The sequence below is a fragment of the Stegostoma tigrinum genome, chromosome 2 (assembly GCF_030684315.1).
Source record: "Stegostoma tigrinum isolate sSteTig4 chromosome 2, sSteTig4.hap1, whole genome shotgun sequence".
Taxonomy (NCBI): Eukaryota; Metazoa; Chordata; class Chondrichthyes; order Orectolobiformes; family Stegostomatidae; genus Stegostoma; species Stegostoma tigrinum.
The window spans coordinates 13,016,700-13,037,552 of record NC_081355.1 but is presented as its reverse complement, the minus strand read 5'-3'; the positions used below and the strand labels follow the sequence as shown (position 1 = coordinate 13,037,552).

The 20,853-nt window shown below is 40.1% G+C and overlaps 1 protein-coding gene and 1 pseudogene across 5 annotated transcripts in view; one reads left to right on the top strand and one right to left on the bottom strand.

The window, feature by feature from the left end:
* cdv3 (carnitine deficiency-associated gene expressed in ventricle 3) overlaps nucleotides 1–20,853 on the top strand; it is a 36,257-nt gene that overhangs the window by 15,148 nt on the left and 256 nt on the right. Inside the window, exons 4-5 of one of the 5 annotated variants that reach the window (XM_059652452.1) lie at nucleotides 318–477; nucleotides 14,546–14,602. In XM_059652452.1, the coding sequence (XP_059508435.1) occupies nucleotides 318–477; nucleotides 14,546–14,561 (176 nt within the window). In that variant the 3' untranslated portion in view covers nucleotides 14,562–14,602. Of the gene's footprint in view, nucleotides 1–317; nucleotides 478–5,063; nucleotides 6,687–14,538; nucleotides 14,603–20,853 lie in introns of those variants that run through there. The other 4 variants (XM_059652450.1, XM_059652457.1, XM_059652449.1 and 1 more) reach the window with 4 other exon arrangements.
* Nucleotides 14,160–14,340, bottom strand: LOC125449199 (U2 spliceosomal RNA; annotated as a pseudogene).

Genomic DNA, 20,853 nt, shown 5'->3' with positions numbered 1-20,853 from the left:
ATATCCTGACTCTTTGGCTGTCCTTCCTTGTTTTAGTAGTGCTGACATTCACTATTGAGTAGGAAATAAAAATAATTTCATGGGGTGCAGTATTCCAGTTGGATCAGTTCAGCAACTTATTTGAGACCCTGATCATTTATACTTCTGGGGATAATGTCTGACCTTTCTAAGCAAGCCACCAAGATCAAATCTCTCAGTTCAACCTTCTCTAACCCTGCACGGATGCCCCATGTTAGATTGTTATTTTGTTTGTGTAGAACTGTTTGAACTATTGCACGATGTTAATTAAAATTTGTCTAACGTAAGTGTGACTCCAGTTGCAGAAGTCCCGGAATCAAAGCCATCTGGCGTCTATCGACCTCCTGCAGCCAGATCGGGTAATGTGCGAAGAACACAATCACAAGGACCACCAGAGATTTTCAATGACGCGCAGTTTCCATCCCTACAAGCTTCAGCAAAGCATATAGAAACTAGAAAGTAAGCCTCGGATGTGTTCGCTTTAGTGATTTGCTGGTTGTTGATTTTTCTTGGACACTTGAAAATTTTGAAGTTTCTTTGCATTTCAATGAAAGACATTGAACATTTTCAGTTTCTTAAGGTTCTTCATTTTCACAATTTTTAACTCTGGTTCATGGCCTTTCCAGTCTACCATTGTTCCAGCATCCTGATATGTTAGTCTGACAGGAATTTGTACTATGAACCTGGCTATTGCATTTAAAATGGTGTCTGCTGTGTCTTCTCTCAGCTATTTTCCATTACACCAGCAATCATCTGTGAAACATTTGTATGACTTAAAATTAAAAAAAAACTTGTTTTTCGCACTAGTAAATCTACATTCCTGTAGATATCAGCAAATTTAATTTTGGTTTGTTTGTTCTTTAGCACTTAAGCATGTCAGTGAATAAATACACTATCTGTTGCAGAACACACTATGAATTATTTGTTGGGAAGAGTTGGTGTTGGGACTGCTAGTGAGATGGGTTGAAGTTACCTCAGTACCCTAGGATAGTTGGAGTATGGGCAGGGGAAAGATAAGGAGTATGCTCTTGAGGGCTGTCCAATGCATTAGAAAGCCTACTGATAGATCAAACTACACTGAAGTCCCTGCAGTAAAAGAGGTTGCTGCCAGTAGCATACAGTGTCACTTCTGCATAGCTACTAGAGGACTGCTTCCATTGCCTAAATAGATTGCTGTGAATCATTGAGGTGGGGAGAAGGAAGAAGTGAAAATGAAGAACCATATATTTTCTTGTGCAGTAAATCCAATTAAAATCATTGTACATGTCAGACAGATATCTTGCAGTTTACTTAAATATTTGTATTTTTCAGTTGATCTGACTTGTCTTCATTTATGTATCATTTTTGTTCAATCTCCGCATACAAATTGGCTGCCGTAATTAGATTGTACTACTTGTCATAAATTCATCTAATTTCATCTAGAGCATATTAACTGTACAGTTAATGTACCCTGGAGTCAAAGGTTTGGGTGCTTAAGGGTAAGATGTCAAATGCAGTTGGAAATAGTCTGCAGTGACTTCTGTGGCGTATAGTCCCACAGATCACGTTACCTTGCTGGGATTTTTTTTAATTTAAGATGTCTGGTTGCAGCTCACGAGAGAGCAAGGAGAGAGGTGTGCAGAAACAGTGGTATTCTCAATGCAATTTGCAGTATGATTGGCTGCACGGTGCATTGGCCTGGGGTTGCCCACCCGTGGATGGGGAGAATGACGGGAGATTTTCTTTGAAGGCAGGATATATCCTCCACCCGAATTAAAGAGCTGGAAAGGAAAAGTACAAAGTGGCATTAGCTTGTGGGTCATACCTCTGCACCCTACCAGCAGCTTACTAATAATTTGCCAGTGGGAGTTAGGTTTTATCTGGATCAAGAGTAAGCACTGAGTGAGCTACACTTTCATTTCTTTTTCTTCAAGTCTTCAAGTAACTTCTGGGTAGGCTGCTTGTGGCCGTTGCAATGTGGCTCTCAAACCTTCAGTGTTGCAAATTGAACAGGAATTATCCTTCAGGGTGAGGAGAGATGGCTAAGTCCGCGATCATTAGTTTACCCTTGTTTATGGTCATTTTAAATATTGAATTGTCTCATTGGCAGATTCTTCTAAAACCACACAAGTTTACTCATTGCCTCTGCCACGATCATGTAGGATTTAATTCTGTCTGAATCATCTTGGATATAACCCAGAAGTCTTCAACTTTAAGGAAATGAAGCACCTGGAATGCTGGCTGTTACCTGACTGAAGCTTCATCTGCAGGAAGTAAATTATTAAGTCTCTCCCTTGTAACTTGACTGAAATGAGTGGTAGCTTTGACATTTCACATTAAATCATATCTGAATGATATGATAAACCTAATTATTTAAGTGCCTATACATGACAACATGAAGCGGTGATCCCTTACTATAGTTAACAAATCCACTGTATGAAGCTGCGAAATCTCATCTTGGACCCAGAGCAGTATACTACTGCCAGGCATATCTGGAGGCATGTACACGGGAGGTAACGCCCCTTCGGCATGTAGCCCGAATCCACAACTGAGTTCTGTGGAGATCCTCAGATGACAGCAAATGGCTTTTGTGGTATTTTATGCAAAATTGTGTCCATTTCACCTGCTTTTGTGGTTCCAGATGTATTGTTATCGATCAGAAATCTGCCAGGAAGTGGCCTGAAACTTTTTTAATGATCTTGAAATGAGGATAAGCCAAGTCTGCAGGTGCTAAGCACCTCACCATCCTTGAGGCTGTTTGGAATCCAGTTTGCAACATTGGAGGTCTGAGGGCTCTTGTGAAAGCTACGGGGCAAGATTTAAAGCAGCCCTTTGTGGTGTGAAACAGGGCAGTCAGGGCAACTCAATTGTGGGAGAACTCCATGTTAGTGTAAGCAGCAGGGAAGTCTTGTCTCCAGGTTGGGCAGAAGTGACTGCCATGGGGTGTTCTTTCAGCTCATTAATGAGCTAATTGATATCCCATTATTCTGAGTCCACCTTCAATTTGAAGAACCTGGCACTGACACAATCACGGCTGCTGAAAACCACGACCCTCCACACCCTTGCATTGCAGGCAGGGGACAGTGTATGCTTTTGAAAAAGTCAGGGGCTAACTAACTTCATCTGCAGAATGTAAATGATTGAGTTCCTTCCTTCAGGCCTCATCCTGCCCTTACTAATTTGTGGCCTATGGTCTCCATGGTCTTGGCCCGCTCAGGGAGGTACAGTGCCACCAGCAGTCACTTCCATTGGTGCTGTCAGCTTCTGATAGGCCAGCAGCTCTCAGTGGAAAGGACTTCTACTACTTGGGATGCCAATCCCTGGGAAGGTTCAGTAGCCCATTAAGTTGAAGAGCATGAACGATGGGCTTGCCAAATGGGATTGAGTGTTCCTGCTGGTTGTCTAATCAGTGGGTGGCCCACCAGGGTTCCAGCCATTGCATGTAAACCAACATTAATTTGATGTGATGCTTAAGAACATGTCAGATAATTGGCTACTTATTTATGACATTTTTTAAAGCAATGACTTGGTATTTAAGCAAACTCGATGCTTTTCTGCATTGCTATATGGGTGTAAATACCACAAATTATCAAAAGGCTGACATGTACAGATGGAGTCTCTCAACGCCTTTTTTAAAATTTTGAGGGTATGACTATGGAGTTGGTTCGTTGCCAAGCAAGTTTTCAGAACTTTAAGGCTACAGTAAAGTTTGATCCCGTTTCAAATAGATTGCATTCAAAGGTGAAAAATCAATTATGACAAATGATGACTGAATTGTTTGTCATCTTATGGCAGACTGTTCATGGGATCCAAGTGGTTGTAATCACATTGACTTCCTTTTGATCAGCCAAACAAGACATGGTGGTGGGAGCTATTGGTATTGTGCTGTTTGTCCTTGACCTGATTGGGTTTGTTTTTTTGCAGAGTGAGCGCCTTCAAACCAAATGGCTTTCAATGCTTGACTGTCTATTTGATTTAGCAGCCAGACTGTGTGTCTTTTATTTTCAAAGCTTACTGCCATTAGTTGCTTCATTTTATTAGCATTATAAAAGTTGGGAAAAATCAGAAATCATCATATTTACATGTGGTTGGGGATGTAAATCTTGCTGTGTTTGTCCTAGGCTCACCTGGATGTTGATCATCTGTTAAATTTGAGTTGGTTTGGATCTGCTGCCTGCTAGAATTGTGAAATGTGATTTTGATCTTGAGTAATTTGTGTTCACGTCTTGTACAGATTTGTCATAATTCAGTACAAGATTAGATTCAGTCTGGTGCTTCTAATTTTAAGTAGTGGCAAGATAGGGCTGAAGATTGTCTAAAGTGAATTTAAACTTGTCGCAATTATGATGTTTAGTTTTATCTGGTTTTGGAGCGTTCTTGTTGAGTCATCTGATGCAGACAGTTGTCATTTAGTCCAGTCAGTGTTCAGAAGCAAAATATTATGTAAGCGGCACCTGAATAAGATGTAGCCAGTCAGCAGAATACGTTAGCATGTAATTCTGTTTGTGCTCATGCCATCATGGATGCTATATTTACTGCGTGGAATAATTAAGAATTTCAAGCCTTCATTCAGTCTGACTTTTGGAGCTATAGGACTTGCAGCTTCTGTCTGTGCCACAGCAGAAATACTAATTTGTTTGTGGAGGTTGAATGAAAGTGGAAATGCTAGATACCTGCTACATGGTAAGGTCTTTACTTCCTGAATGTAGTTCAGCCTCCATATACAAAGCTTCAATTTCCTGCTCCCAGGGAATTTGGAACTTTCTTTTTGTGCATTTACGTTCTTTGCTGTTGCTTTTTGATGAAACTAACTACCTTTGCTTAACACGGACCTTCCTTATATTTGGGTGCAGGAGCACTGTATTGCTTAGTCAGTGAGCTGGTGCTAAATTTTGAAAGGGTGGTTTCCCTCACTTGAATCACAGCCTTTTTGTATGTGGAGGTTAAACTATATTTAAAGAATGAGCAAGACTGCGCCAGTGGTAGGTAATCTTAACATTTGGTCACATTTTCCAGTTGTGTTTGAGCATTTTTCGAGCTGATCATTAAAAATTATTTTTTCCCAGAGATAAAGAAATGGAAAAGACCTTTGAGATGGTGAAATACAAAAACAGAGCCAGGGAGGATGGTTCTAAAAGTCAGTCCGTTCAGCTAGAACTTGGCAACCAGTTTGCTGTTCTTGGGGAGCAGTAATATTGGTGCATGTTTTACAGACTGGTGCTCTGTATTTCATCCCAGGTAACTAAACTACATGGATCCCATTCGTCTTCACCCTACAATGCCAGAAAAAAAAAGTTTGATTGATCTGGTATAGACTTCTTCGGACGATGAGGCATCTGCAAGACATCATGGGAATTTTAAGCTTGAAGCACAATAACTGCTGTCATCTACTATGGACTGGAATTGATATAAGGGTTTGAATGAAGTGTCAGTTACTCTTGGAGTGACGTTTTTGGATAAAGATTAAAAATGCAGCCATTAAGTGGTCCATTTGTTTATAGTCCTGCTTCCTGTTTGAATGTTGAGCCTCTGCAAGGTGACTACCTCAGTTTGACAGAGAACTGTGGACACCATTTTGACTGTACCTCCTTTGCCACCTCAATTTTGCTACCATTTTTCTTTAAAAGGAGTATTACAACACTGTAGTTGACTATTTCAGAATATTAAACTAAATTCCTGGGAGCAGAAAGAGAGAAATCGTCTATCAGTCTACAAATTGAACGTGAGACTGCGCAACTTCTAAGTGCCCTTACCTTTAAAAACCAGTGCAGTATCCATTAAAACATGTGCTTAACAGGCTGGGGCTAAGAGGCTGCATGCAAAGGCTTGGACTGCATCACTTTCCTGCATAAGATCATTCTCCATGTGTGCATTACGATGGCAGTGAGCTGTAATCTGCTTCACCACTCTAGCATCCTCTTCCAGAGCGCTCTGATGCTAGCAGGACCGTAGTCTGATTTGAATCTAGGCCGCACTTCATACTTCATAGCTTTATGTTGACCTTTGTAAGTGATATCATCTATAAACCGCACAATCCTCTGATTTCAACCTGCTAAGAACTGTAGACATCTAAAATGGTCACCAGCAGTTAAATACCATCCCTGGAAATATGGAATTGAAAAGAGGGCTTTGCAACAGTATTCTTATTTGAATTATTTGCATAACATCACCTGAACAATCAATCTAGTGCTTGTTACATGTGACATTAATGATGACACTCGTCAATGAACCTCCAGAGGTTGAATTTAATTCATCCAATTTTTGTGTATTTATGTAATTAACTATTATGAAACCTTAACCTGGGGCTGGGGAAAATAAAGTTTAAGGTTAGTTTAAAGAAACAGCTGTACAACTATTTATGAAGACTTTCTGGTACAGTATTTTCTTAAGGTTCTGGTTTTAAGATCACTTTTAAAATTGGGCATAAATGTGCATCTTAGGCCCTGACTAGTTGCATTTTCAAATTTTCTTCTTTTTGGCTTGCAATAAACTTGATTCTCTGTTCAAGAACTAACAGCAACACTTTACTCAGAGTAGGCATCATTGGGTTGTTTTACAATGCACACTTAGAACCTATTTTGTGCTTTACAAATAGAACAGCAGCTATTGTCTGAACATGTTTGAATCCTGGGCATGTATTATGGCTGTACTGGAGAAAACAAAATTGAAATAAATCAATAAAGCTGCAACATTTGGCATTTTTTTCTTAGTTGGTTTAGCTACTGCCTGTGGTCTGCTTGGAAGGTAATGATTGAGATTGCTGCAGGCCGCCTTTTGGATAAGAGGCGTTGAGATAACAGACATTGGTTCAAAATGCATTGTTACAATGGGTGCATGTTAGCTTGACTTGGAAAACACAACTGCAGTATAAAATAGAAATTTTGCTATGAGCTGAACAAATGAACTCAACTGCATTGCTTTCTATTAAAACATCTAGTGGGAGAACTAGTAGTGCAACAAAGATCTTAATTTTGTCAATTCCTTTGTAAAGCAGAGGAAAGATTAATTTGTGGCTTTGTATCCAAAGTAATCCTTTGGCACTTGTGAATCTCAGGTGGGGGGAAATACGCCTGGGAATCCCAAAGTTTTAATGTTTTGTTGGAGAGGGTAGGCTGTGAAGCAAGTGCCTGCAGTTGTAGCAGCTTCATTATGGTCACGTAGATAGCCCTCTAACTTTAGCCTGTTTTGTCCCATTGGGTACTGCATTGACAATATTTTTATTCATTGATTCATATAGTCTCCACAGCACAGAGGCCATTCAGGCCTGCTGTGCAGGAGTACTTTGCAAGCAGTTTCTAAAATGTTAAATGGATGGCAGTAGAAAGAGGCGTTGACCTAGTTTTAAGCCACAATGGGTTACAGCCAAGATATGGTGGACCTGAGGATGGCATGAGATGAGTATGGAAACCATAACAGCGCCTCCTACCAGGGTGTCTACATATGGCAACCTTTGAACAGAGCTGAGTCGTGGTTATGTCTAAGTACATTGTCCTAAAGCCACTATTCCCTTATAAACACTTGTGCTTAGGTAGATATGAAAAAAACAGAAAAAGAATGAAAATGCAGTTACTCCATACCTGTGGCTAATAATAAAATCAAACAACAAAATGAAACCAAATAAATGCCCCAGTTATACCAACCTTAGCTGCTTTAATGTAAGTTACTGCGGAGTGGTACTTTATTGCCTTAAGGAGCTGTAAACTATTAAGGGTGGGTACTGGTGTTCTCAAAATAGTCACCATTCTGACCTTGGGTATTGTGAAGAAAGTAGTGAAAAGAATGAGTTTAGAGAAGCTCTGAGGAAGAGATTTTAAAGCTTTGCACTCTGTGTTCAATCGTTTTTTAAGAATGCTCAACGAATGTAGAAAGGATAAATATAAAATATTGCAGATGCTGGAAACCTGAAACAACAATGTTGGAGAAATTTGGCAGATCTGGCAGCATCTGGTGAGAGAAGTAGTTAGTTTTGAGTCTGGCATGACCTCTTGTTGATGCCTTGAATGTTCAAGTCAAACTAATAAGACTTTTTTTAAAAAATTAGATTTTTGAAATAGATGAAGACTGATTAATATGTTTCCCACCACTACATTATCAAGCTGATTCTGAGAGGGTTTCAATGTGTTGAATGTTGTGCTGCAGTTAGAGTGAAATTTTTAACGAATGGCTTACCCATTGACCTTGTTTTATATTCCTGGTGTGAAGCTGTTAACAAGTGGAAATAATATACCATTCTAATTGAGAGATTGCTATCAAATTCCATTTTGGTGTTTAAATTCTGCTGTGCTGAATGATCACTTGTGAAATATTGAAGAAAATCTCAAGTGGTTTGAAATTTCTGCTTGAAGTTGGCTAGTGAAGCTCACTAAATATTTTCTTTAAAGCAAAAGACATCAGCTTTTCTGGAGCAATCAGTGGAACAGTTTAGGTGAAGGTCATTTATGGCAGTCTGTCGCATAAGTTCATAATTTGAAAAGAAATTGAATACGTAGACTTTATAAACCATAGTGCACAAGTGTTTGCAAGAAGCCTGCTCTCAAATTGATTCCTATGTATAACTACTTGAATTGTGTAGTTCTCTGGTATATAACACCACTTTATGCAATTGTATGACATGTCTAAACTAATTGTGTAATTGCAGAAAGGATACAACTGTTGTGGGTGCTCTGATCTTGCAGTTACATGAACCAACTATTTCATAAGTGTATTTCTATAAAAACACAAGTTAGCTAGATTAAGTATACTCCAAAAGAGCACATTTTTTTCATTGTGTATTACCTCCATTGTAGACTCCAGGATTTATTTCCAGACACTAACTTACTGAGCTTAACCCCAAATACATACCAAATTGGAACTCAAATAAATAAACTCAAAGATATGTGAGCATTCTTACTGTTGGTCTAGTCAGGCCAGGTTTTAAATCTGTTTTAGTATTTGCAAACCCCAAATACAAATCTTACTGGTGTTATCAACATCCATATTGAAATATAGACATTCATCTACCAGGCCTCCACATGTATAATGTTTTGAGAATACGTATAGTTGCAGAATGCAAGAAGACCCCTCAGTCCAGCATCCAGTGAGCAAAATGTAAGCAGGAGCCTTGTCCAACTCGCCTTCATTGTTCAACTCTGAATGTCAGGTCCAAGTGTGAAGCTGAGGTGAGACTACTCTCTTTGTGCCATTGTTATGGATCAAGTTTCTGGAGAACCCAAAATGAAAATTGTCCAATTTGAGTGCATCCATTTTGTGGGTTTGGGACAATGACTATTTTATCTTTAAAGCTTTTATTCTGTTTTATGGTTTGGACAGGAGTCTTTCCCTAACTCAGGCTCTGTTTGATCAAATGTTGTACTTTGATTTTTGGACTGTAAACAGTTAGATTTTAAAAACTTGTAGGTGTTAACATTTTACATAGTAAATGAACATGGTAGATTTCATAGATGATCGTGTGCACAGTTTCTTGTAGGAAATCTGTTCACAGGTTGATTCCTTTGCACAACAATATAAAATGAGTAATGGTAGTTGGTTTGAGATTTTGTTTGCTTGTTTGTTTGGTTTCTGATTTCTGACACATTTCAAGAATTCAGTCAGTTGGTGTCCTTGCCCTTCTGGACCAGAGAGTGGGTGATTGTGGTCAAGGCTGTTGTGTGCTTTAGATATTAAAAACAGAGCCAACACAGCTGTTGCCTGGAAGCTGGGACATGTTAAGCAATTTATCACTTGTAATTCAGATGTCCCTTACAGCAAGATTCCAGTTTCAGAGCTGGAAATTACATTGAGTCTCATGATGCATGTTTGACCTCTGAATATACAAATCATATTCATGACTTAATGGTAACCAGTGCAGTGCAGGAATTGTTTCAATCAGCAAAGTTGAAATTGAGACTACCTGTCTACTGAAGGATCTTCAAATAGCCATGCAGGGACTCACTGGACTGATCTGATGCCCATCTAATCCAAGACTCTGAATCTACCTGAGTTGTGTTCTCTTGGGAGCTCCCACTGTGCCAGAGTGCCACAACACTTGATCTCACCTGTTTAAGTCCATTCTCATCTTGTTTTAGGACCTCATGCTGTTTGAGATGTATTCTCTCACACTTGCAGATACTTGCTAGAAGAATACTTACTAGTTTTAACTCCAAAAAGTAGCAAATTGGAGCTCAACACAGTTGACATTAGTATTTGTAAAACCCAAATGCAAAACTTACTGGTTTGATCAATACACATACTGAAATATAGAAATTCACCGTCCAGGCGCTCATACCAATACTGTTTTCTGAGAATATGTATAGTTGCAGAATGTAAGGAGACATCTGTTTAGCATCCAGTGAACACAAAACAAGCAGGAACCTTGTCCAACTTGGGACTTTACTGTTGAACTAATTGATCGTTTGGAGATGTTAATAGACATGTCTGGAGCAGTGCAACTTGAATCTGAGCCTCCTTGCTTAGAGGCAGTGACAATGCTGCTGTCGTCCAAATGCCCCTTCATGCTCCTGTGTACTGTTAAGAACATGGAGCTGCAGCTGTCCAGATCCTTAAATTTGAGTGGCTTTTCCGCTCTACAGCTGCCAGCAGTCCTTCAACCTGGCATGTTTGTCATGATTAAATCTTCTGATTTGTCCATTTTCCAAAGGTTGGAGGGACTGAACATGGCAAATGTTGTATGATGACATTAACATAATCTACTTCCCAAAGTCTGGAATGCATCAGATAATTTGGTCCCTCAGATGTAATAAATTCAACTGCATTAAAACAAGGCAGAAATGTGAGTGTTCTTACTGTTTGTCTAGTCGGGTCAGGTTTTAAATTCCTTGATTCCTTTTTTGGAAATTGCACGTCACCTTGTAGGAAAGAAATTACTTCTGGTTATCTGTTTAAAATTAGAATAATCCGTTGCCCAGAATTGGCTGTTATTTTTGACAATGACAACTTGATTCTCAAGAGAAAAAAGCTTGTTTGTGTTTACTGTATCAGATCCTTTTATATTTCAAACACAAAGTGAAAGAACTGCAACTTCATCATGCAGTTGTTTAACAAGAAAGTTGGCTGCTAGTGAATTTGCTGATGGTCATCTATCTGGCACATGTAGATTACATTTGGTAGGCACCTCCAAGTTAATGTTTTGTTGCTGCTGTATTCTACACAATTGAGAAAATGCTTTGTGCATTCCAACATGAAAATGGACTACAGTTGAAATAAGTGTTGCTAACGTATATATTTACAAAACTAACAATCAAATGAATTGAGATTCTAATTTTATGCAAGCACAACTTAAATAAGGCTATCTTAGTGAACAGAAAATGATATCTTTGGCAGGTGAAAGGTTCTGTTTTTCACATCCTTGGCCCTTCCCAAACAACTTGATAACTGAAAGATGAGGTTTTGAAGCAGAATCACTTACATATGAAAATGTGGCACACTGCTAGCCACAGGCTTCCAGTCCAGAAATAACCCTCCACCACCCTCTTCCTTAATCCTTCAAAATACTAAAAATCGAGTTATCGAGACACGATTACTGACGCACAAAGCCATGCGGCCTATCCCTAATCAGTTCTTGCCTTTCCAAATACACACAAATCCTGTCTCACAGGATTCCCTCCAATAACCTGCCCACCACGATGTGAGAATCGCCAGTCTGCACTTCCTTGGCTTTTCCTTACCACCTTCTTTAAATAACGATACTACAATAGCCAAGCTCCAGTCTCCCGGTACCTCATGTGGCTAGCAATGATACAAACTCTACAGTGAGGGACCCAGCAATCATTTTCCTAGCAAAATTTGCTAATTTGTCAAGGTGAATTAACATACTGTGGTGTTGGTTGGAGGGAATAAATGTTGGCCAGGGAATGAAATCTGTTGTTTTTTCTTTGAAATGCTGCCTTTAGGACCTTTGTCACCTACTGCAGCGGGCAGCAGCCTCAACTTTAAAAATCTCATCCGGATAGGCGGCATCTCCTATTGCTGGAATACTCCTTCAATGCTGCACTGAAGAAAGTTTAAATGAAAAGACATCACTGTTGCATTTTTTCCCCAAAATGAGTGAATTTTTAAGTGACATAATCACCTCTGCTTTGACCAGCTGTGAAAACCGAAGGATAATGATTACTGCCAGCTGTTTCCTTCAGTAAAACGACCTACATGCATTTGCGAAATATGTTTATTGCTTGTTTTGACAAGGTATTAAAAGGCAAAGTTAAAAGGGCATAAGCCCAGGCTATGCATCCATTTTGATTTGCAGTTCTGATCTTGAATTCAGATCTTCTCTGGATTTGATCTGATCTACATACTTTCAACATGGCTTTTCTTTGAAGAGTCATACCAGACTTGATGTTAACTGTTTCTTTTTCTTGCAGATGTTGCCAGACTTACTGAGTTTCTCTCATACTATTTTATTACAGGTTTTCCATATTGTCTTTCTATTTGGCTAGTCTCTTAAAGTTTTACGGGTTACTCTGATTTTATGTGGAAAAACAGATGAGCAAATCATTTTGCAAGTGGACACCAGATAACTGAAATGTGTTCAGAGTTATTGATTTTAAATGTGATTTCAGGGGGTATCATGTGCCCCACCCCCTCTGCCTTTTCAGAGTCTAAGGCAGCATTTAGGGAGAGTAACGGGTTGAGTTCGGTTATTGACCTCTCATCTGAACCAAAGATAAATAGGAACGTGTGTGTTTTGAAGATGGTTGAAGTGAGGATGGAGTAGGAAGAGGAGGAGATATGTGAAGGCCATGAGTATTGAAGTAACAAAATATTTCCTGATGTAACAGCTAATATAGTGTGACAGCAGATAGTAAAGGAGGTTGTCGAAATGAGTTCAGTTGCTACATAACCAAAACACAAATACAGCATGAAGGGATAATGAGAAACAAGGCAAAGAGCAATCCAACAAAACAAAGCAGAAGATAGAGGCAGAACGTGTAACTGAAGGTTGTTGAACTCTAGTCCTGAGGCTATATAGAGGGCTGAGCTGCAAGTTAAGTAGTTGTTCTTTGAGCTTGGTTGAGAGTCACTAATAAGTCAATGGGAAGAAAGATGAACAAGAAGCAAGATTAGAGAAAAAAAAAATGTGGTCTGAAACTGGGTGTTGTACTTGGGGGAATTGAATAAAATTCGGCAAAGTGGTTGCCAAGTCTAATACTGCAATCAAATGAGCTGTGAAAACTGAATTGCAATTTTCTTAATGAAGTGAAGGGCTACACTGATCCCAATAAGTGTTGGCAGAGGTTTTAAAAAATTGTGCAAAGTGGCTTGTGCACAGAACAAGAGGTCTGACAAGTGACTTTATGATGAACGTTGCAACATTATGTAGATAGTGTCCTATTTTGACTAACATTAAAGTAACATTGACTTGAATCAAGGTTAAGTGGAGACTTGATGCATAAGCAAATTGCTGTTAGAGCTGGAACTTAACCACCTCACTTCTCCCTGTCAAAGTTAAAAAGACAATAGTTGCATCTCTCTTGACTTGGTATTCTGTAGCCATATAGACTCAATCACTGTCTATCATGTCTGTCTGCAGCTTAGAACATGAAGTAGGAGCAGGAGTATGCCATTCAGCCCATTGAATCTGCTCTGCCAGCGATATGATCGTGACTCATGTCGTCTTGGCCTGAAGTCCACTCTTTCCTAACTACTCTTCATAAGCCTTCAACCTGTTATTAATTAAAAATCTGTCCACAATGTTCTTTTACTTCAGCTTGTTCCCATCTTATTTATTTTAACTTTGTATTCAGGACACTCTTTGTTTCCTCATTATATTCATTGCCATGCTTTCTGGTTTTTGCATCATAAAATGTTTTGTTTAATCTCCCCTTGCCTCCACCCTATCAATCTTCCTGACCCCTCCCCTCTTCCTCTGACTTAACACTTCCTTCACAAGTGAAGGGGAATCGTAATTAGGTTAGATTCCTTACTGTGGAAACATATAAGGTCATTGAGCTGAAATCTTAATCTGTTTCTGTCCCTGACCTGAGTTTTCCAGCTTTCTTTGTTCTTAATTTCAGATTTCTAGCATCTTGTCTTTTTAAAAAAAAGTTAACCTGTTTTTCACATGAACCTGTTCAGAATGTTATTACATACCTCCTGGAGCAGGTGGGACTTTAAACCTGGGCCTCCCAGTCCCGGAATAGGGGCATTATCACTTCCCCCCAAGAGGGCCCTGGTGCACCATTCCCAGAGGTACTGCAGTACCAAGTCAGTGTGTGAAGTAGATGGAGCAAGCTCTTATTCCATCTCTGTGCCGAAGATAAATTTATGAGCCTCTGATAAGGGATGGATTAGATAGTAAGCTGATGAGAACGGATATGTTTGATCTTAGCCTATTGGACACGGAGCGATTAAAATTGTTTTTGAATTATTTACAATACATTAGATGTACCATTTTGTCTTGTTAACCCTATAGATAAAAGTAATGCATGCCATCTTTGAATGAGAAGAGAGAACAGGTAGTCAAACTGAGAGACTGATACCATTTATATTACCTGATTTGCTTGTTTTTCATTCCCTTTTTTCTCATGCACCCTTTACCAAATTGAGAACTCAGGCTAATACTGAACTAATTGGAGGCTTAATTTGAAGAACAGAGTAAGACCCTAACAAGGTGGGTAACGTTTCTCTCTGGGATTTTTGGGTAACAGTAATTCCTGAGTGAGGTTTACATTGGCATCTAATTTTATACCAGCACTTTATACGGACGTGTGGAATTATTTAAAACTTGTGGATCAGGTGTAAATGTCCGTGACAGCATTTGGTGGGTTTGTAAATATCTGTACATAATGTGTGCTGACATCTACCCAAGCATTTTGTCTGAATGAGATATGATCGAAGATGGATATTGCAGACAGTTGCAACCTAAAACACCTACATTTCCTAAACTGTTTATATTGTAAGCTGTTCACTGAACAGGATACAGTCTGACATTACTAAGTACTTGGAAGAGCGTCAAGATCATTCAGCAGTGGGTTCTAAAATACAAGATGTTTAGCATGCATAAAACTTATGGAAATTTTTTAGAATTCTTTAAACATAGATAAAAGAAATGCAGTAGATGTGCCTTATGGATTTTCAGAAAAAAAATCATTAAGCTACAACATGAGATTGAAGGCAAAGGTAATAGTGGGACCAGCCAATAGACAATAGGTGCTGGAGTAGGCCATTTGGCCCTTCAAGCCAGCATCACCATTCATTATGATCATGGCTGATCATCCACAATCAATATCCTGTTCCTACCTTATCCCCATAACCCTTGATTCAACTATCTTTAAGAGCTCTATCATCTCTTTGTTGAAAGTATCCAGATACTTGGCCTCCGTTGCCTTCTGGGGCAGAGCATTCCATATATCCACCACTCTGGGTGAAGAAGATTTTCTTCAACTCTGTTCTAAATGGCCTACCCCTTATTTTTAAACTCTGTCCTCTAGTTCTAGACTCACCCATCAGTGGAAACATGCTTCCTGCCTCCAGAGTGTCTAATCCCTTAAACTTATACATCTCAATCAGATCCCCTCTCATCCTTCTAAGCTTGTGTACACAAGCCCAGTCGCTCCAATCTTTCAACATATGATAGTCCCGCCATTCCAGGAATTGATCTCGTGAACCTACGCTGCACTCCCTCAATAGAAAGAATGTCCTCCCTCAAATTTGGAGACCAAAACTGCGCACAATGCTCCAGGTGCAGTCTCATCAGGGTCTTGTACAGCTGCAGAAGGACCTCTTTGCTCCTATACTCAATTCCTCTTGTTATGAAGGCCAGCATGCTATTAGCTTTCTTCACTGCCTGCTGTACCTGCATGCTTGCTTTCATTGACTGATGTACAAGAACACACACATCTCGTGCTTCCCCCTTACCTAACTTGACTCCATTTAGATAGTAATCTGCCTTCCTGTTCTTGCTACCGAAGTGTATAACTGCACATTTATCTACATTAAACTGCATCTGCCATGCATCCGTCCACTCACCTAGCCTGTCCAAGTCACCCTGTATTCTCATAACCACCTCCTCACATTTCACACTGCCACCAACTTTGTGTCATCATCAAATTTGCTAATATTACTTTTAATGCCTTTGTCTATATCATTAATATATATCACAAACAGCTGCGGTCTCTGCATCGAACCTTGTGGTACCCCACTGGTCACTGCCTGCCATTCCAAAAGGGACCCGTTTATCACTAGTCTTTGCTCCTGTCAGCCAGCCAATTTTCAATCCAACTCAGTATTTTGCCCCCAATACCATGTGCCCTAATTTTGCTCACCAATCTCCTATGTGGGACTTTATCAAAGGCTTTCTGAAAGTCTAGGTACACTACATCCGCTCGTTCTCCCTTCTCCATCTTCATAGATACATCCTCAAAAAATTCCAGAAGATTAGTCAGGCACGATTTCCCCTTCATAAATCCATGCTGACTGACCTATTATGTTACTCCTATCCAAATGAGTTGTAATTTCATCTTTTATAATTGACTCCAGCATCTTTCCCACCACTGATGTCAGGCTAACTGGTCTATAATTTCCTGTTTTCTCTCTCCCTCCTCTTCTTAAAGTGGGACAACATTAGCCACCCTCCAATCCGCAGGAACTGATCCTGAATCTATAGAACATTGGAAAATAATTACCAACCATGGATAATGTGGCACATGGACGGTACAAACAGGTTGGGGTAAAGAAAGTTTTCATGGAGTCTGTTATATGGCAGCTCCAAATACAAAAGTAAAAGTTTGGAATTTACAAGTTAAGAGAACTTGGAAATTTGTAAGGTATAACAGGACAGTAGTGAGAAGTTGCTCGCTCATGACTGAGAAGGGGATTGTGGACAACCCAGTGGTCAACAGGAGGAAGAGCACTGAACCAGAGGGGCATTTTGGGAGCTCATTTTGGAGGGGGGGGGACTGAGGTTAAATTGCAAGCTTTGGTAAGCATTGAGCTTTGCTGAGGAGGGTAAGCAGCATTAAGACAAGGTCAGGTCTCCTTTTGTTTAAAACCAATAGTTACTAGAGGAACAGTAGTGGTTTTTGAGTGGTATGCTTCTCCTGTGAGATGTGAGAAATCGAGACTAGTCAAATGTCCTTCAAGAAGGCACCACCTGCAGCTCCCCTCTTGCTTACATGGATTGGTAGGAGTGGTAGTGGGACCTGCTGGGGAGTATACAGGAGCCAGAAAGTTTTATGGATTAGGATGCAGGGATGTGGTCAAAGGTTCAGCCAATTAGGTTGGTGACAGTAGGAGGGGCAGGCAGACAGTGCAGGAGTTTATATATAAGGGAAAGCAAAAGCAGGAGCCAGATCAGAGACACTGCAATGTCACTTAAGCAGCTAAGAGGGTTCAAGTGGAGGTGAGCAGTACTGATAGGTAACTCCCATATGAGACTCCATGATACCAGGATCAAGGATGTCCGAGTGTACACAGAATATCCTGAAAGGATGCTAACGTAGGCAGGGAGAGAGGAGGCCCTGCAAAGGGAAATAAGGAAACTGGGAGCTGAAAAGGAGGATCTGGATTACACCCTGTGCAATGTGCTAGTGAGGCCACAAACTGGAAGGCAATAAGAGGTGAACGTGTGTCTAGAGAACTGATGTAGGAGGGAGGGCACGGTTGTACCAATATCCTGGCAGGGAGGATAAAAACAGGGTTGTTGTATTGAGTAATTTTAACTTCCTCAATGTTGACTGAGACTCCCTTAGTGTAGATGGGGCAGAATTTCTTGGATGTATCCAGCAGGGCTGCTTGAAAAGTGTAGATAGCCCAATTAGGGAAGGAACCAAACTCTTGGAGAATGAGCCTGGCCAGGTGATGCAAGTTTCAGCTGGAGAGCATTTTGGGAATCGTGATCCTAATTCTGTAAGTTTAAGTATGACTGGTCCTCTGGTGCAATTGGAGAAGATTAATTACAGCAGTACTAGACAGGAACAGGAGAAATTAGATTGGGGACAGCTGTTAGAATCTATTTGGAAAACTACAGTATCACCACATCTGATGTGGGAGTTTTGTTTAAAAGGCCAGTTTTAAATTCAGGATTTAAAACTGAACTTAGGAATTCAGAATCGGCATATTCCTGTGAGCATGAAAGAAGGATGGCAAGATTTGGAAATCATAGATGACGAGACATTGAAAGTTTTTAGTCAAAAAGGAAGCTGAAATCAGACAAGGCTTTTGAGGAACATGAACCAAGAAAGAACTTAAACAAGGAATTAAGAAGTCTAAAAGGGGCTATTAAATGACCTTGGGCAAGTAGGATTCAGACTGCCAAGGCATTTTATATGTATATTGGGACTAAGAGGGTAGCTAGGGTTAAGGTAGGTCCACTCTTGGACAAAGGAAATTTGTGCGGAGCCAAAGCAAGTTGGTGTTCTCCTTTAATGAGTGTTTTGCATATGTATTCACCAAGGAGAAAATATGGATGATTGTAAGATTAGGGAAGGGTATGTTGATATTCTGAGTCATATTAATATTAAGCAGTGTTGGGTGTCTTCAGAAACATTTAGGTAGATGCCAGGAATAACAAGGTGTAGAGCTGGATGAACACAGCAGGCTGAGCAGGAAGGCTGGCCTTTTGGGCCTAGACACTCCTTCAGAAATGGGGGAGAGGAGACAGTAAAGGTGAGTGTAGGTAAGAGTTAGGGAGGAAATAGGTCAGTCCAGGGAGGAAGGACAAGTCAAGGGGGCAGGATGAGGTTAGATAGGAAATGGGGGTGTGGCTTGTGGTGGGAGGAGGGGATAGGTGAGAGGAAGAACAGTTTAGGGAAGCGGGGACAAGCTGTGCTGGTTTTGGGATGTGGTGGGGGGCAGGGAGATTTAAGCTTGTGAAGTCCGCACTGATACCATTGTATTGCAGGGTTTCCAAGCGGAATAATGAGATGTTGTTCCTGCATCGGGTGGCATTGTTGTGGCACTGCAGGAGGCCCAGGGTGGACATGTCGTCTGAGATATGGGAGGGGGAGTTGAAATGGTTCGCGACTGGGAGACGCAGTTGTTTAGTGGGAACCGATCGTAGGTGTTCTGCAACGTGGTCCCCAAGCCTCCGCTTGGCTTCCCCAATGTAGAGGAGGCCACAATGGGAACAGCGGATTAAAGAATACCACATTAGCAGATGTGCAGGTAAACATCTGCTTGATGTGGAAATTCTTGGGGCCTGGAATGAGGGTGAGGTATAGGGGTAGGTGTAGCACTTCCTGTGGTTGCAGGGAAAAGTGCTGGGTGTGGTGGGACTGGAGGGGAGTGTGGAGTGGACAAGGGAGTCTGAGTGGTGCATCTTTCTGATGAAGGGTCTAGGCCTGAAACATCAGCTTGTGCACCTAAGATGCTGCTTGGCCTGCTGTGTTCATCCAGCTCCACCCTCTATATTCTGTTGTTGTTGTGTTGGATTGGGTAAACAGAAGTTTTTAGCTGACTTTAAAACTAGGTGTCATAATTGTACAACAAATACCAACTAGTAATTTGAGAAGTTTCTGTTGCCAGAGACTGGTTGGTTAGATTGTGGAAGTCACTCTCTCTGATTTGAGTCCTTCAGGCAAACAGTATAAAACAATTGAAGCACAAGCTAGATAAATGCCAAAATGAAAGGAGTAGGTTATAGCATGAGATGAAGAGTGAGAACAAGCTCATGGAACTTAAACACTGCAAGGACCAGTTGAACCAAATAGCCTGTTTGTGCTTTAAATTCCTACTTAGCTTGATGCTCTTTGTAATCACTTCTGTAGAGCTTTGTTCCAAAAGGCCTATGTATATTAAAAGCCAGGTTTCAGCACAGATGGTACGCCTCAATTAGCGTGCAAATGGAAGAGTGGAGTTTGATTTTTGAATATTGTTAAAACTTGTGGAATATAAACAGTCAAGAACTGAGCTTTGTTTACAGTGCTGCAGATTGAGGTGTCTGTCAACAGCCCCTCATTCTATTCAAACAGGCTCTGTCCATGTTTAAACTAAGCTTATGCTAACTTTTGCATGGGTGCATTAACACCTTTGTAGATGATTTAGAGAAAGTGGAGACTAACTTTATAATACAGCAAGTCACCAGCAAATAAATCTGGTTGACATTTGTCAATCCTACAATTTTATGTACCTTTTGATCCTTGTAACATGTTGAGCTGTGGGGGTAGAGAAGGAACACAAGCCCTGAAGATTAAAGCTGTAGTCACGAGTTGAAGATGAGGTAATTTTTAAAATCCTACCTCAAATCATTTCGAGAAGTAGTCAAGCCATTAACTAATTTGCCCTTATCTTCCTGCTATCTCATTAAACGTTCAATTCACTTGGAATATAATGGCTCTGGCAATAATCGGGATTGAAGGCCGATCTTAAGTACAAAGAAAAATGCTTAGTCCATTTTAATATTGCCACATTATTATTGTACAAAATTCTATCCTATCATGATTAATGTTTTTGGAATAGAAACCTGGATCGAAATTTGTATTGCATTTTTCCTCCAATAACAGCAGTACATTAAGGAGCCAATGAAAACAAATTCATGGTTTAAACAGGTGCCTTTTAAAAATTTTGGAAGTGGTTTATGTTGTCCATTCTTTGAGAATACAGTTTTACATTTGAGTTGGATTGGCTGGTTTTCCTGTGCATTGACAATTTTTTAAATGGCTTGAACCATTTGGTGCAAAAGGGCACCATAAGGTATATTATACACCATATGTATTGCTTCACTTCTCCAAAAATAATGGCAGAAAAAAAAGTAATTTTTGCACAACTTACTTACATTCAGACATGTACTACAAAGTTACAACAGTGCATTATTTGTATCTTTACACCCAAGTATTATTATTCACTTCAAATCAAATTCTGCAAGATGATTTAGTTTTGGTTGTGTGCTACTAGCTCTAAGATTTTTAAATGTTTCTTGTTTCC